The 18,018-nt window shown below is 41.7% G+C and overlaps 1 protein-coding gene across 5 annotated transcripts; it reads left to right on the top strand.

Moving 5' to 3' along the window:
• The first annotated feature begins 2,058 nt into the window (after positions 1-2,058).
• NFU1 (NFU1 iron-sulfur cluster scaffold) lies at positions 2,059-17,800 on the top strand. Of its 5 annotated transcripts, none has more exons than XM_077304978.1 (9): positions 2,305-2,414; positions 2,930-3,168; positions 6,148-6,254; positions 8,429-8,564; positions 10,686-10,752; positions 12,120-12,234; positions 13,350-13,413; positions 15,303-15,477; positions 16,824-17,800. In XM_077304978.1, exons 2-9 carry the CDS (start codon positions 3,155-3,157, stop codon positions 16,860-16,862), a joined length of 717 nt encoding a protein of 238 aa, XP_077161093.1. In that variant the 5' UTR covers positions 2,305-2,414; positions 2,930-3,154; the 3' UTR covers positions 16,863-17,800. The 5 variants fall into 5 exon arrangements, with proteins under 5 accessions (XP_077161097.1, XP_077161094.1, XP_077161093.1 ...); XM_077304980.1 differs by having other exon boundaries at positions 2,313-2,414; positions 8,449-8,564; positions 16,824-17,247; XM_077304982.1 differs by lacking the exon at positions 2,930-3,168 and having other exon boundaries at positions 2,059-2,414.
• Positions 17,801-18,018: the final 218 nt, after the last annotated feature.

Here is an 18,018-nt window from a genome sequence, read left to right as displayed (position 1 = left end):
TATCGTTGTGTCTGCTTTTTTTGTTGTATGTGTTTCTAAGTGCTTGAATGCAAGCTGTATACACAGGTATAAATTGCTTAACGCCCAAACACCAGGGAACTAGCAGAGGACTACTCCTATTTTGCACGAATATCTGGGGGAGTGCCGAAAACGCGCTCTGAAAAGACTGTTTAGTAAAAACTGGCTGTCTTTACAGCTTCTAGACCCAGTTGCCTTCATTTGCCCAGAGTGATGTAGCACATCTCATTTCCCTCTATGTAGGATTAGACCAATTTATGATGCGCATAAGACCAGTGGGAACCTCCAGAACTAATATGCCTGAATTCCAGTTGCTGTGGTGCTGCTGGAGCATTTCTCAGAAGCATCTGCCAGCCTCTGTTTAAAACTGGGATACTGAACTACCGTATTTGCCGGCGTATAAGACGACTGGGCATATAAGACGACTCCCCGACATTTCCAATCAAAATATAGAGTTTGTTACATTACATTACAGTACCTGTCATTGTCACCATTGTACGGCCGCAGCGCAACCGCAGCGCCTCCGGCCCGCCCCTGCATCTCCTTGTGACTGGCGCTAGTGTGCAAGTGTGCATGTGCGAGCTCTGCATAGACAAGGGGCGGGCTGGAGCACCGCTGCTTCCCGCCGAGCAGAACGGGTCAGTCACTCCGAAAAGGCTGACTCCCGTCTCGCTGCTGATGCTCGCTGCAGCCTCGCTGATTAACCGCTGTGGCCACGCTGGATACCGCGCAATACTGGATAGTATGCAGAATGAGGTGGGCGGGCATTGGGAGGCCACTATGGACACTGGGAGGCCACTATGGGCAGCTATGTCTATCCCAACTGAAGTGCATCCAGCGTATAGGACGACCCCCCCACTTGGGGGCATGTTTTTCAGGGGGGGGAAGTAGTCTTATATGCCAGCAAATACTGTAGATGGATCTTTGGTCTGACCAGCATGGCAGCTCTTAATTAAGAGGGGTGGGTTTTTTTCCGGGGGGGGGGGAGTGCGGCATTTTGTTCTAGGTGTTTTTAGGATGCTCACCCTGCTCCAGTTAATAGTTTTAAAGGGTGGAGGCTGCTCCAGTCCTGACTACATTCAAGTCAAATGGCAAGTCACATTTGTTTCCCTGTCTCTTTTCCATTGAAAGCCCCCTCCCCAGCTGCATAAACATTTATTTGTTCTTGGAAACAAATAAATATGTTTCTGATCTGAGTTCTCCGCTCACTTTTCTCCCCAGCTGAGTTCCATCCTAAGCCACACTGAACACACTCTGATTTACCATCTGGGTATTCACTTAGACCTAGAGGATTTTTACCTTGCTTTTCTCCCAACGAAATGGGCTAAGGGTAGCTCAGTGTAATAATTAAAAACTGAATTAAAATCACTCATTTAAAAGTGAAGTATGAATCCAGTGGCAATACCAACCAACGAAGTTTAATTTTGTGTGCACAAGAAAGTTTATACCCAGGATGATGGAATTTGCAGAGATGGGCAAACTTATTTGATTAAAGAAAATATCTACATTTATGACAAATTGGAAACCGCTTGTCGACTTTTTGCAGGGAAAAGAAAAATGAACTGATGATTTGTGATTTTGAGAACTTAAAAAAACAGTATTTAGAGAACAGGGGGAAAGAAGGGGGTGGCCTGCATAGAATCGTAAAGTAAGTGATGAGTGTGTAAATGATATTTGTCATAGATAAGACAAATCAGGAGTCTTTCCTTTATATATTTGTATTTTTATTCCTTTCACTCTCAGCATTGTAGTTTTTAATTTTTAAAAACAATAAAAATGATTTGTAAAAAAGAGAAAGTGTGTATCCAGAATTCTACTTTGTTGCTTCAAACCAACATAGCTTCTCACCTGAATCCTTTTAAAACAATGAGGCATAGGACCTGGCCACAGGGTTCAAGCCCGCTCCACACACCAAGTGGGACAGACAGTTTACGTGCGGCTGGAGCTGAATGCAGTTAGAAATCCCACCGTTCATCCCGGAGATCTCCCCAGTTCGGACAACGGAGTGGATAGGAAAGTTGTACAACTGGCGAACTGCTGCCAGCTGGAGAAGGCGACCCTGGCCTGGATGAACCAAACAGCCGAGTCGGCAGCTCCACGTCCGCCCGCCCATCCCTCCTATCTGCGCACGCTCGCCAGCAGGATAGGCAAGAAGATAAGAACGCTTCCCTCCCATCGCTCGAGCTGCACTTCCCCACTTTGGCCGACAGAGGCACCCTCCCCGCACCTTTTAAATGCCCCATAGACATAGCGAAGCGAGAAACAGGCGTTCGCGAGAGGCAGCCTTGCCGGGGTCCTTGCTTCTCGCGGCCTGCCTCGGCTGAACGGCGAGCTGCCAAGATGGCGATGGCAGCTGCGCGGCGGTTGGGAGCGGCCGCGGCGGGGCTGGGTGGTCGGTAGGTGACCGTGAACCCCCCCCCCCCCACACGCACACGTCGAGGGTCAGAAAGCGGAGGGGGCGGTTGCTCCTCGGAGTGCTGAGGCAGCGCACGGCAGGGCAGGGGACTGTGTTCCCCCGAGAGCCAGCTTGGTGTTGTGGTTAGGAGCGCCGACTTCTGACTCGACGAGCTGGGTTCGATTCCCCGCCCCCCCCCCCCACAGGCTGCCAGCTGGGTGACCCTGGGCTCGCCACAGCACTGATGAAGCAGTAATATCAAGGCTCTCTCAGCCTCACCTCCCTCACAGGGTGTCTGTTGTAAGGAAAGGATGGGAAGGCGGTTGTAAGCCGCTTTGAGACTCCTCCTGATAGAGAAAAGCGGCATAAAAGGACCAGCTCTTCTCCTTTCTGAGCGTTGGGTGAGGAGGTTGCAAGGGGGACTGTGGGCGAAACTATTTTCAAAGGTTATGAGCAGGGGACTTGTTAGGCCTTCTCTGACGAAGGGTTGACGGCTCTCTTCGTATCTGTATCTAGGAAGCCGAATCCCAAGGTGGTGGGTGCCCAGAAGGGATCACTGCCATATCCAGGACAGGAGGAGTCTTGTTGTACTGGCAAGGCGACCAGAGTTGTTGAAAAGGAGCCCGTGTTCTTCAGCTGATCCGCTTGTCTTTAAGGTGCCAGAAGACACCTCTTTGGCTTGGCTGCTTCTCTCAGACTTTCTCACCAGATGTGGCATGCGCAGCACCTGGCCCCTGAGAAATGTTGAAAACAAAGTAAGCCTTACAACGCCAGGAGGGACACAGATCTTCTGCAAAACCTGCCTTATGCACAGTCCATGGCGCCAATACCTGACAGTTGTTGGATGTATTGCTAGAACAAGATCTACTTAGAACATTTTTATTTCTAAAACTTTAAAACATGGAAATACATACCACCAGATATGAAACAGGCCCTGTTGTCCCTCCGGCTACAAAATATTACATGGATCCAGAAGACAGTTAACAAACGAAAAGCAGGATGAATAAGGCATGAACTGCATCTGTGAAATGGAGGTGGGTGGGGGAGGAACAGGCACATTCTTAGGGAAGTGCAAGGTGTGGATTTCACTCTCAGTAAAATTAATAGTGATAGCGTTAGTGAACGCCTTTTGAGGAAAGTGGTGGATGAAATGAATGCTAAGCCCATGGATCTCATGCACACAGGTACTCTATTCAGTGAATAAAGGTTGAAGTTTTTTAAGTCTTCTCTATAAAGAGAAGAGATGCTTAAGTTGAAGGAAGGCTGCTTAGGCTGAAGGAACTTTCTCCCATCGAAGCTAGGATATTGCTCAGTATGTTTATCTCTGTATTGTACCCTGCAGTGAGGAAAGATGAGAGCAACAACTTATTCAAAGCCATTTAATGCATTTTGTAGCTGGAGACAGTTTTAAACTGGGGAATTCCCAACTTAACCTTTCATATTCTTAACTATCTGTTTAATTACTGCTACTTATTTAATTACCATTGCTAAAGGCACAGTTAGAGCCTCTTGTGGCGCAGAGTGGTAAGGCAGCCGTCTGAAAGCTTTGCCCATAAGGCTGGGAGTTCAATCCCAGCAGCCGGCTCAAGGTTGACTCAGCCTTCCATCCTTCCGAGGTCGGTAAAATGAGTACCCAGCTTGCTGGGGGGTAAACGGTCATGACTGGGGAAGGCACTGGCAAACCACCCCGTATTGAGTCTGCCATGAAAACGCTAGAGGGCGTCACCCCAAGGGTCAGACATGACTCGGTGCTTGCACAGGGGATACCTTTACCTTTACCTTTAAAGGCACAGTAGTAAAGCCAGCAAAACAGTATACTATCTCATTTGTTTCCTGGGTACCTTCCAATGGCACCATAGAAACTGTCTATAGAACAACTTTAATTTGCAGTGCAATCTTAAGAAAATTTATGCTGTTCTATGTCCATTGAAGTCAGTGGACTCAGGGTGCAATTTGGCTGAAAATTGCATGACTGGTATCTTAGGCAGTCACTGAAATATTTTATTGCATGTATATAAATGCTATTTCAAAAGCTCTAATGATACCAGTTTTCTGTTAAGCTCTTCTAGGGAAGGGAAAGACTGAATTGCCCATGGGCTATGCTGAATAGCAAGGTAGTAACTGCCGCCCAGAGGCATTTTTATCTTTTTATTTTTGCATAGCCCTGACCTCAGCTGTTTACAACTGTGCTTTTGTATGACAGCATTTATGTTAAAATAACCCCATTAAAATAATTATATTGGAATTTATATTCTGCCCTATCCTTGGAAAGTCAGGGCAGATTGCAATAATATAAAATTTCAAAAATTCAGAATAAAAGTTAGGTTTATTAATAGTAAATTAAACATTAAAATGTCAAAACATTAAGACACAAGATTAATTATTAAAATTGCCCCCAAATCTTTGTGTCTCATATGGGGCATAGGCGTGGGGGTCATACAAAATAACCCCCATTAAAAGTTTTAGCTTGATGAAGTCAAGCAGAGAGGCCAGTGGTTTCCATGTTACTTCAGACCCTAACCATGAACATGGGACAGCTCTGTTTTGTAAGCCCTGCAGAACCACTGAAGTTTTGATTTCATTTGGCAGTGTTCCACCAGGTCAGAGCAGGAGCTGAAAATGCCCGTTTGAGGCCAATTTGATGTCCTTGGGGCCATGGTTCCTGAGCAAATTTTGCTCACTGCTCCTTAATGGCCTATGGGGGACATAGTGGATGAGGTGGTCCCGCAGATACAGTGGTCCCAAAACATCTAAGGTAAGAACCAAAACCTTGAATCTGATCCGGCCCCCAATCTGGAGCCATAGCAGCTTGGAGAGCGCAGGTTGTATATGGACTCTTCATTGGGTCCCAGTGAGAACCTCTGCAGCTACGTTCTGGACCAGTTGAAGCTTCTGGAGCAGCTTTAAGGGTAGCTCTGTATAGAGCTAGTTGCAATATTGGGCGCCATTTGGCCGAGATTAAAAATTTGCATATTCTTCAGTGAAGCACAAATGAACAGCTCTTGTGAACAGATTATCAAAACTTTTGACTTCAAATCCTCTGCCCTTAAGGGCTCCCGAGCAACTTATTTTTAGCTCAATGGTAAACCACGCTTCGTGTGAGAGTAAAAAACTTAAGAAAATATTATTCCGTAGTTAGCCCGGAGATGAGAATATTTTTATGAATGTTTATTTAAACATTTATACCCTGCCTTTTGCTTTATGTAAGTCCACAGCACTTATAAACTACGTAAAATAATCAGAAGAAGTAGAAGAAGAATTGGTTCTTATATGCTGCTTTTTTCTACCCGAAGGAGTCTCGAAGCGGCTTACATTCACCTTCCTTTTCCTCTTCCCACAACAGACACCCTGTGAGGGAGGGGAGGCTGAGAGAGCCCTGATATTACTGCTTGGTAAGAACTGCTTTATCAGTGCTGTGGGGAGCCCAAGGTCACCCAACTGGCTGCATGTGGGGGAGCAGGGAATCAAACCCAGCTCGCCAGATCGGAAGTCCATGCTCCTAACTACTACACTAAGCTGGCTCTCTCAGGATAATTAAAATGTGTAAAAATGAGAATAAAATGATTAAACCACAGCAAAACAAATCCCAAGACCAGTCTCATAACAGCAGAGACAAAAGCAAGCAAAGATTGGCAGCAGCAGGACTTTTTCTGAGTCCCCATGTTTACCTAAATAACATTGTTTTTGCTTATTATCAAAATGCTATTCTTGATAACAATGGTCTTCTCTTCGAGATTCTCTGGTTGGGGAAGGAAAGAAGTTAATGCAGCATCTAAAGCACCTCTACACCTTGCTGTACAACACAAGCCATTCCTTTCTTCTACAGCACTATGGAGAACAGGTAAGTAATTTTTGTTCTAAAAGTAGATTCAGGTGCATAGCTAAATTTGGTCTGAAGCAACAGAACAAAGTTTGAGTCCGGTAGCACCTTTAAGACCAGCAAACTTGAATTCTGGGTATAAGTCTTTGTGTGCATGCACACGTCTTCAGATACATTGAAACAACACTTATATATTAAATATAAGAAAAAGAAGGGACAATGAGGGTCAAGATGCATAGGTAACTGAGTGATAAGTATAGCTCACATTAGATTAAAGCAGTTGGTAAGACCTGTGAATAGCAGCAAGCCAGCATATATATACACAGATAATAAAAGAGTATCTGATAATGAATTAGAATAAAGATAAATTAATCTTTTATTTTACCAATTGCTTTAATCCAAACTTAGTTGTACTTATTACTCAATTACATATGTATCTTGACTCCAATGATCCCTTCCCTGTCTCTACCTGTATGTAATGGCTGAGGAACTCTTGTTTCAGTCTACCTAAAGAAGTGTGCATGGACATGAAAGCTTATGCCCCAATTTAAACTTTATTGAGCTTAAAGGTGCCAATGGACTTAAACTTTGTTCCTTTGTCCTTCAAGTTAGCATGGGTAGTTCTGTGGTGAAACATGATGAAGTTAGATTAGAAGTCTGCACTCTTCAGCACTACACCAAGCTGACAGGTAACCAACGGGCTCGCGGGAGACACTCTCGGGAGGCAATGGTGAGCCCAGTTGGACGGAGGGAGGGGAGCCACCGCATCCCTCCTTACCTCCCTTCAAATCTGGTCACCTTAGTCAATAACAGAGATTGGAGCATATGTATCTCTGACTCTTCCAATCATGGCTTTATTGAGCTCAGGCTTTCTGATTTTTTTCCCCCTTGAAACATTTTTTAGGTTTGGGGAGCCCCAGAAGTGATGCAATTGTACAGAATATGGTTGGGAAATACAACTGTGTACACGTCCACTCCCCTTCACACTTCCTCCAGGCCCACCATTGGCCATTTTGGGAGAGAGGGGTGGGTCAACATGAAAACCTGGTGGAGAAAGCTTGATCTAGTCTATCGAATTGCAATTTTCCATTATAAAAGATGGTTAATTTGGATCCAGTGTCATTAGCATACCCCTGTGTGTATAACATTTACTAGATATTCAGTGCTTAAGTTTTGTACCAATATAAGTCCAGCGTGAACAGCACAGGAGTATACATGTAGTGATGCAGTTGGAGGTTAAATAGGCCTTTCTTAACTTGTAAGAATCACATGGACTAACTTTGAGAACTTCTGTCCTAGAAATACTTCCATGTTGGTGTTTGAATTTTTGTCTCCTAAAGATCTGAGTGTGCTAAAAGTATGTACTAACACAAAATGGCTATTGTCATGACATATGTCTGCAATAGCAGTCTGGTGATTTCTTACTTTCTTGATTTGTTAGATAAGGATAGAATGAAACTTTATAAAATTAATGCTTAGGGCTTATTTTGTTTCTTTGATGCTAACAGAAGTGATTTCTCCTTGTCATATTAACTTAATCCTTCGAGAGTAGCTGCGTTTGCAAGTAATGAATAGCAATATGTATGCATGTAAATTCACAAGGGATTTTAAATGTAAATATTAGCTACTGTGCTTAGCTAATTCTTTATTTGCATAGGACTCTTGAGCAATGAGAAAGGGAAGTAATATATCTGTCACTGGTTATCAGCTTCAGTAGGGAAATGCAGATCCCTTGTTTGGAAGCATAGTGCTTCTGAGTACCAGATATTTAGTCACAAAAGTCATTACTTTTCAGCAGGCAAAAGTCATTACTTTCCAGAAGCATCACATGTGTGTTATAGTGGGGGGTAGTGGGACAGATTAGTCCAGGAGAGCATTTTTTTTAAAGGGCATAAGGTTGTAGTTGTCTATGAAAAATGGTAGGCAACCCCTCCTTCATATATTATTTTCTCAAAAAAAGTATTATACTGGTCTTCGTGACATTGTTTTATAATTCTCTACTGCACCTTAAGTCTCTGTGAGAAAGGTGGATGATAAATGACAGAAGTGAATAAGTAAATATTAGATGGACCTTTATTTCCATCTAGCAGGGCTTTTTTACACTGTGCTTTATGTTTTGTTTGAAAATGGGTTGTGTTAAATGGCTTGTGTCTGTGTATATCTAGGTGTAAATAAATAATTCTTTCTTATTTCAGTAAGGTCTATGTTTATTCAGACACAGGATACTCCAAACCCAAACAGCTTGAAATTTATCCCAGGCAAGCCAGTCCTGGAGGCTAGAACTATAGAATTCACCTCTCCGGCTTCCACTTATTGCTCACCCTTAGCAAGGTGTGTGTTTTGTAATTTGACTGCAATAATTTATTTATATGTACATAGAGGTAAGCTATATGTTGCACCAATGCCGTGTCTTGTATAGCAGTGGTCCCCAACTTTTTATCACGAGGGACCACTTAATGCCGGGGACCACTCAATGCCTTTTACTGAGGCCCGTGTGTGTGTGGGGGGGTAGTTTACTCCTCTACTCTGAACCACTGCCCTAACGCTCTCTGATCGCTATGGTAATGTTTAAACATCCCTTCAAAATAAGATACAGACACGCCACAACAATGAACATAAGGAAAATTTTATTTTCATGGCAATTTTAACTCATGACAATGACAAATCAATGGGAACCCTGAGCTTGTTTCTCTGCAACGAGATTGTCTCCCATCACTCCCAGATGGGACTATGACACCCGAAGTGTGTTGTAAAGGGTCGGGGGGGGATGAAGTAAAGGGCCGGGGGGGGGGGAGAAGGCGTCCTTCAGGGCCCACCTCCAATTAGTCGAAGGACCACATGTGGTCCGCGACCCACAGGTTGGGGATTACTATTGTAGAGTGCCTGTGGAAGGGGGTGGAGGGGTGAAGGTTCAGTGGGGCTCAGTGGTCAAGCATCTGTTTGGAATGCAGAAGCTCCCAGATTCAGTCCGTGGCATTTCCACTTAAAAGATCAGAAAACAGGTGATGAGAAAACCATTGGCCTGAGATCCTGGAGGCCCGCTGCTAGTTAGGGTAAACCAAACTAACAGACCAATGTTCTGACACAGTAGAGGGAAATGTCATGTTTGTTCAAGGTAGTTTTTTCCCCTTTCAGGCATTTTTTCCATGAAACATTGTATTGTTTACTCCTAATAATGTTGCATGCAAAGCCATGCTTATCTGACAAGCACTGGTCTGGAATCTTGTGATCTGAAAGGTAGTTTCACTGGGGCCATGATTGTTAGAGGAAGGACTGTTACCCGTTTCTTCTATGTAGAAAAGTGTTCCCCCGCCTTCAAGGATGCATCACGAAAAACAGGGAGCTGTCATTGATTCATTATACTTAGTTGCAGAGTCTTGTGTACGTCATTCATTTACCACAAAGACCTTGCCTTCGATATTCCTTCACTGATGTTATGTGCAGTGAGAAGAGCTTTCACTGACCTTTTAAGGTAATTGTCTATCACAAAGGGTTTGTGTGAGAGTAAAGGGCTGCTACAACATACATCTGTAATAATGTTGACATTGTCTTATGTTGGATTAGCGCAGCCTTGCAAATAAGACGTCAACATTTTCTGCTGGTTATTTGTGGAATTAGTCCTGAGATAAAAACCTGTTTTGTAGCTTATGAAATCTTTCTGGTGGAGTTGTCTGAAGGGGACTATTACTTGGCCAATCAAGTGGCCATTTGCAACCCTAGATAACTTTAACTAGTTTCTGTGCACACGTTTTCTTAAAGCTAGTAAGCTTCATTTTGCAGCTTGTATCATGTGAAAAATTTATGTGCATGCAACATTGTGCCATAAAGCAGTGGTCCCCAACCCCTGGTCCGGGGCCCGGGCCCGGTCCGTGGATCAGTCGGTACTGGGCTGCGGCTCCTCCTCGTCCTCCTTCCCGGCTGATGCCTCGGGGGCTGCCCTGCCACTCTGCCGCTGGCTCACCTTTGGTTCTCTCCAGTGGCCGCCATGGCTGGGACTCCCCATCAGCGTGGCACTGCACAGCTGCTGCTGGCAGCACTCCCCAGTGGGTGGTAGGAAGTCGGGGCACTGGTGGGAAAGCAAGGGGAGCAGGGGGTCAGGCAGTGGCGGCGACGTCCCTCAGCAAAAGACTACCCCCCCCCCGGGCCCCAGTAAAATTGTCACGCGTTGACAGGTCCCCGGTGATAAAAAGGTTGGGGACCATAGAGCATGCTGCCTCTTACGCTGTCACTTTTATTTGCTCAGGGACTAATTTAAAACCATTGATTTTACACAAATGGAAGTATGCAGAGATTATCTCATAGAACTTGTTCATAGCATGCAAGAAGACAGGTTATGCTGTTATGGACAAACAAGGATGCCTGCATGATTAATCCCAAGACACCAAGAAGTTCATGATGGACAAGGATTCAAAGATGGAATTTATTTCCAGTCTTCTCATTTTCCCCCTGTAGGCAGCTTTTCAGGATTGAAGGAGTTAAAAGTGTGTTCTTTGGAACAGACTTCATCACTGTAACAAAGGTAAGTCTGAAATAAGATTTTAATGCTTTAAACATGACTGGAAGTTTGTGCAAGTCTGCAGGGAGTGATAAGGGAATTATGCTCCTTTCTGGAATAATTTAGTGCTTGCTGAAAATCTTTCTTTAAAGCATTCTAAAAATAAACAGTACAGAAGATCTATGTAAATTTAAGCAGAAGCTACATGCTGCCTTCTCATTTGAATTTGCCAGAAATGTTTAGACATGATTACTGATTAAAAGTGCTCACTTCTCTCCTTTTCTATGAAATATTATTTGTGTTTAGAATTTTAAACAGCAATTTTTGAGCATTTATTTTCACTGTGTTTAGTCCCATCACAAGGGATTCATGTGGATGATAGCGCTATTATGAGAGAGAGTGTAAGCTTGTCTCAATGAAATTGGCTTAAATCTCCAGTTCAGTTCTAAGCAATTATTCCAGTATGGGCTCATTTATTTCAATGGGTTTAGACTGGAATAACTGTTAAAGCCCAGTCACATGCATGCGTGTTTGCTTAGAAATAAAACCTGCTAAATTAAGTAGAATTTACTCTGAAATGAATTTACATAGGAATGTAGTTTCTGATAGTATGCCTTTTTTCCCTCAAGTAGTCAACAACATGGTGAAATAAGAAATAATTGTAAATAATTGTAAATTAGCTTTAAAAGATAATCAAGTTGACAATATAAAAAAAAATCTTTAAACATCACAGCTGTCAGCATTCCTATCAAAATGCTGTACATGGTCGCCCAATGGAATTGACTACAGTAGGTTCAAGTAGAGAAAAGTGTGTGCTTGTTTACAACAGTGCATAATTATGGCATTTGCTACTATCAGATATAGTCATGGCAACTTGCAAAGTTATTGGATAAATTGATAGAGGGGCCCATCTGCCAGGAGCTACTAGCCATAAATGGTTAAATATGGAGGTTTTGTGTACAAAGGCAGTCTACCTCTAGTTACTAAATATTGGGAACATACAACAGGAGGACTGGTGCCTTCATATTTTACTTGTTACTTTCCCAGGAGCATCTCACTGACCACTGTTGAAAACAGACCATTGATTTAGTTGAACTTTTGTCTGATCGAGTAAGGCTATTCATATATTCTGACCTGAATAGTCCAGGCAAGGCCAATCTCATCATATCTCAGAAGCTAAGCAGAGTTGGCCCTGACTGGCACTTGGAAGGGCAACCTCCAAGGGATACCAGGCTCATGATGTGGGGCAGGCAATGACAGACCACCTCCAAACATCTCTTGCCTCATAGCCAGATAATCATAGGATCTCCTGGCTAAATTGCACATATGCCATATGGTCAATAAATAATAGGTAATATTCATATATTTTTATTCTTTTAAAAAACCTTTAGGAAAGTGAAGATACTGATTGGAACTTAATAAAACCAGATATTTATGCAACCATAATGGATTTCTATGCTTCTGGATTACCTATTATTACTGAAGAGGCACCTCGTACAGACACAGGTAAACGTCCCAAGATTAGACAAATTCATAGAGAAGATTTTCAATAGCTATTGCTCATGATGGCTACATGGAATCTCCATGATCAGAAATGGTATATCTTTGAGTGTCAGATGCTAGGATATCAGTGAGAAAACCATCCTTTTCATGCCCTGTGGTGGCCTTCCAAGAAATATCTAACTGGCCACAAGTGGAGACAACTGGACCAGGTGCATGTTTGGCTTGATCCAGCAAGGTTCTTGTCTTCTTTATAAGTGAGTTAATCAAAGTTGTGGGGTGGTCTTGTCAGCAGTCTGGGATTTAGTCTTTGAGTTGTTTTTCAGATTGAATTCTCAGCATCCATTTCAGAAGTTTTTCTCTGCTCAGCTGATGCTAACCTATCAGATCTCTTGGAACAGCCTGTCACTCAACACTCTCTGGCTCCATGAAGAATTAACCCTCCACAGCCTTTTACCTGTTTGTACAGTACTTCTAAACTTTAAAAAATGCAGACTGTCACACCTAAGTTTAGTGATTTTAGCTTCTAGAGAATAGTCAGGCTTGATTTGATATAGAACCCACGTTTGTCTTTTTGGTGATTCACAATATCCATAAAACTATCCTCCAACACATTTCAAATGAATCAACTTTCTTTCCATCAGCTTTCTTCATTGAGCTTTCATACTTAAACATACTAATGGGGAATACCATTGCATTAATTGATCTTTCTCACCAGTGCCACATTCTTATATTTAAGGATAATTTCTAGTTTCTTCAGGGCTGCCCTTCTTCCCAGTCTCAATCTCATGATTTCTTAGTTGCAGTCTCCCTTTTGGTTGATGATGCAGCCAAGGAATAGAAAATCTTGAATATTTTCAATTTGTTCATTGTCAACCTTAAAGTTGTGTAATTTCCTATTAATTACATTTGTCTCCTTGATGTTCTGCTGTAATCCTGGTTTATACCTTTCAGTACTAAGTATTTATTGATTTTACCCCCATTGATTTTATCGATTCTTCATTCTGGGATCCAGTTTAGGAATAAGATACATGATTGTTTCTTATTTATTTAGAATATATGCCATCTCTTTAGAATGACAGTTAATGTTTTTTCTTTTTGTCTCATGAAAACCACTCAAGCATCCTCTGAAGAAGATGATGAAGTTGTATTAATGATAAAAGAACTGCTGGATACTCGAATTAGGTAACTGCAAGTTTTGCTTGCTGTAACATTGCTAGTTTAAATCACATGTGTTGCTGGGGTGGAGGGAGTTCTGAATATATAATTCAAAGCATAGTCAGTTTGGCACATTGACAGACAAGCCTGCATTTTTAAAAAAGTTTTGTATGAAAGCAGCACTGTTTCATTGTGATCTGGTGATTCTGCTAGTCCATTAGGCTTGTCAGTGGATAGCATTGACACCCCATTTATTTCCCTTGAGCCTTTTATAAATTTTTGGAAAAGGTGTATGACCTAAAAAGGCAGAGCTGGTGCTGAGCTTTTCCAAACATGTATAAAATGGGGAAAGGATAACAAGTTTGAAAATGTTAGTGCTGATAGATACATGTTTCCTTGATTTTAAAGCTGTATAATTCTATGCCCAGTATATTTCTGTTAAAATTGTTTGTCCTCCAGCATTAGCCAGAAAGACATTTGAAGAACTTCTGTACAGTTCTACATTTATATTTTGTTGCTTCTGTCAATATTGACACTGAAATGCTTCCAGCCTTCCTTCATATGCCAGCTCCACAAACAGAGTGTTTGTTGTTTCTTTTTGAAAACATCTGGAAATCTAAGCAAACACCTTGGGCAAGTGGGAAATGAAGGTGCTGAATTTCTTGCGAGGTATCTGCGGCTGGAGCTCTGAAGTACCCTTTTGCTAGGAGATGGTAGTTGTAGTAGTGATAACTATGAGCAGAGTCTAATTTATTAGAGTTGCAAGTTACTGTGTAGAGGTTCTGTTTAAGGAATTTGAGGCTTTTCAGTATGTTAGAGAGTTGTTGTTGGGACATTATACTAATATTTTTTATTTACATATGGGAGGAAACTGGGATGGATTACCTCTGAGAGTCAAACCCATGGGTTTAGAGGATTAGACCCAAGATGAGCTTATAAGGGAGGCCAGCACATGACAATATGAATTTTGGAAGGATTCGCAAATGTTATTGGAAGGGTGGAAGAGTAGTTACCATTAAACTGGAACAAAAAAGTCTCTAAAACCCAGTAATAAAGTAAAAAGCAATTATTTCTTGCTTGTAGAAATAAAGATGAAGCATTCAGAAGCACAAACATTAATATATTTACCTTGTTGCATTCTACTGTAAGGTAAAGGTATCCCCTGTGCAAGCACTGGGTCATGTCTGACCCTTGGGGTGATGCCCTCTAGCGTTTTCATGGCAGATTCAATATGGTGTTGTTTGCCAGTGCCTTCTCCAGTCATTACCATTATACTGTAGCCTCCAATTAATTGTGATAAAAGTTTAGAAGTCAAGGGGAGCCTAAGAAGAGCCGTCAGGAGGAAAGATTTTAGTGCTCTAATTAGCTTCTTTTCCCCCTACCCAAACTCGGACAACAAATATATGCAAAGGTACTGAATTTGCACAGTACTTCTAGAATTCAGTATGAAATGTAGGTTTTTGGATAGAAACTTTCCCTTTAAACCAGTGGTTCTCAACCTTCCTAATGCTGTATTACAGTTCCTCATGTTGTGGCGACCCCCACAATAAAATTATGCAAGTGTTCTTTCACAGAAATTAAACTGAAACTGACTAAGGCATAAAGATCCATTGTTCATGATTGTATATTAATTGTTTTTTTCCGGGGTTTCTCAGTTCAGTTCTGCCTCTTGTCCCACCATGCCAATCTCGCTCTTTTCCGCTACTCCAGACAGACGAATGCTCTATTTTGATCTACCCCGGTCAAGCTTCTTGCTCTGCCGTGACCCCTGTGAAAGGGTCATTCGACCCCCAAAGGGGTCCCGACCTCTAGGTTGAGAACCACTGCTCTAGATTTAGCGGCCTTGAGTATTTAAATGGTTTATTCACTAATAGTTTTATCCTGCACCTTTCAAATATATGTTAAATGTCCCTCAGGCCAACTGTCCAGGAAGATGGTGGTGACGTCATATTTAAGGGTTTTGAAGATGGAATTGTGCAGTTAAAATTGCAGGGTGCATGCACTAGCTGTCCCAGTTCCATCATAACACTGAAGAATGGAATTCAAAATATGCTGCAGTTCTATATTCCAGAAGTAGAAGGTGTGGAACAGGTAAGCACATTTTAAAGAGTGCACTGAATTTTTAACACTATACTTAAAATTTAAAGTTCCTTCTCAAAAACACCCCAAAATATTTCTGCAAGCTTTAAAAAAGTGTCCAAATCTAATGACGGTTTAAAATGTATGAGGCTCTTAAGAGGAAAACAGGTTTATAAAATAGATAATTTTTTGTAAAAGTCACGGCTGAAATTGAAAATAGGGGATCTGTTTGTTTAGAGAATGGAAATCAACTGAGTTATGTGGCAGGAGGGGGATGACCAGGCAAAGGAGTTGCAGAAGCAGGGAAATGATGTGTTGCTTTAGATACTTCTGCAGTCAGTCGGAGGGATAAAGCTACCTTTTGAGCTCAGTGTCATTGCGTTCTCATAAGACCATAAAAGCCTTGCTGAATCAGACCAGTACTCCATCTTGCCCAGCATCCTTTTTCATATACTGGCCAACCAGTTGCTCTGGATAGCCACAGACAGGGCATGGGGGCCAGGGCTGAGTGAGAGGAATGTGCCTCGCACTCTTGGGATGTCCTTGAGAGCCAGTGTGGTGTAATGGTTAAATAGTGGTGGATAGTAATCTGCATAATTGGGTTTTATTCCCCACTTTGTGACATGCAGCCACTGGGTGACCTTGGGCTAGTCACAGTCCTGTTAGAGTTGTTCTCGCAGAGGAGTTATCTTAGAACTCTCTCAATGCCACTTACCTCATGGGGTGCCTGTTGTGGGGGGAGGAAGGAAAAGGTGCTTGTAAGCAGCTTTAAGACTCCTCCAGGAGAGAAAATCAGGGTATAAAAAAATCCCAGTTCTTCTTAATTAAGAGGGTTTCTTTTGTCATTGTATTGTCCCATACATGCAGCATTAAATTATGACATGTTAACTTTCTAATTGGGATTTTTTTGGGGAAGTACTGTTTTGTTTTCACCAGTAAATTATGGGTTGAAGATCATGTGACAAACTAAATATGGAAGGAAGGAAGCCATTGTGTATAACAGTATCCTTGAGAGTTTTGTTACTCTAAGTACAATTATGCTATATAATTTTTGTTAATACATTTTGTAATAAATACAGTTCTGCTATATTATCCTGAATGCTGGTAGCTCACCTAATAAAACCTCAAGCTAGTTTTAGAGGGTCTAACATATCATTTTGTATTTCTGAAGTTAACTCGGTCCAGTGCCTTCATATTTTGTATGTCTTCATGTTTTTATTGTGGTGTTCAATATTTACATACACATTTTAAATGCTGTTTGAAAAGTTGATGTTCATTACCTTGATCACCTATTTGGGAGAAGAGGCAGCCTTTAAATGTTTTAAGTAAATAATAAATTATAGCCTGTTGCCTTTCAGGTTGTTGACGATGATAAAGAAGCAGCAAACTCCGCCTGAGTCAGTGAAAGCTTGGGACTTTATTTTCCACCTGGCTTTGCCTAAGTTAGCCTGTTGTGAAAGAGGCAACTTTCATCACCATCCTTTTCCAGACGTTTGGTGTACTGCTTTTATCATTGATTCCAAGTGAAGAGTATTCTTATCCATCTTCTGTTCGGGCTTTTGTTTTTTTAGCGAACACAAGAAAAATGAAGAATTTTTGTTCAAACAAATACAATATTCTAAAATGCATTCCTTTTCTTGGAATTCAACAACTTTTGTGGTGACCTGCAGCTGTATTTTGAAGTTATCAGTGCTGTGAAAAATATAATGTGAGGACAGATCCACCTTGATTGTGTAGTCACATTTATTAATGTGGATAAGAATTTGTATTTCATCTGAAAAAGCTTAATGTGGATTTGTGTGTCACTTGAAAAGCGTAAATATACCACAAATGGTTTTACTGTGCTTAACTACCCTACTGTTGAGTATAGCAAGGTAATTAAAAAGTACTGTGGTTTACACAACTATGTGCCAATGAAAGAATATGTGCACTTTACAGGAGCTGGAACTCCTTAGGAAAACTGGCTTTTTCAGTGAAGGCAAATGTCAAACCGCTTTGCCCAAGTGGCTGGGTTTGTATTTTGAGTGAGCATGTGACAGGATGTTTAAGATCAGTCCCTTTAGTGAACAGATTTGATGGCCTTTAAGATCATTTGAGAAAGTAACCATGAGATAGAATCTATGTGCTGTTTGAACTATTTAACATGGCAGCAGTTAGAATTCCCACTGGGAACAAAAACATGATAGCTTGTAGTTAAATATTTCACAAGACATTACCGTTTCCTGAATAAAAGGTATTGCATTCTCCAATTTAAAAACTGTTGATTGGAGTCTTCAAAGTACATAAATAGCTGGTGTGTTTTGCTTTTTCCAAAATAAAGCAATACTGGCTTAATTATGAGTTCTCTTACTAGCACACTGTCCTATGGCAAGACAAATTAAATATGAAATGTTATTAGTTCCTTTTGTATGATGCAGTGTCTAGTCAATCATTTTTAGCTTACCTTGTAGAGATTTATAATGCAATCTTAAACAGTTATGCCCTTCTAAGCACTGCTTAGGAGTACTGCCATCTCAGAACTGGCTTTAGCCTGCATCCAAACTGGATTTCTAT

This window comes from Paroedura picta, chromosome 12 (assembly GCF_049243985.1).
Source record: "Paroedura picta isolate Pp20150507F chromosome 12, Ppicta_v3.0, whole genome shotgun sequence".
Taxonomy (NCBI): domain Eukaryota; kingdom Metazoa; phylum Chordata; class Lepidosauria; order Squamata; family Gekkonidae; genus Paroedura; species Paroedura picta.
Note: the sequence above shows the minus strand (reverse complement) of the source record. Positions and strands in the feature narration are given on the sequence as shown.

Excerpts from the sequence above, each read along its gene's own strand:
- NFU1 (XM_077304982.1), top strand. The coding sequence starts at position 2,359 with ATGGCGATGGCAGCTGCGCGGCGGTTGGGAGCGGCCGCGGCGGGGCTG. Across the intron at positions 6,255-8,428 it reads TACAGCACTATGGAGAACAG|TAAGGTCTATGTTTATTCAG; the intron begins GTAAGTAATTTT and ends TTCTTATTTCAG. Across the intron at positions 15,478-16,823 it reads AAGTAGAAGGTGTGGAACAG|GTTGTTGACGATGATAAAGA; the intron begins GTAAGCACATTT and ends GTTGCCTTTCAG.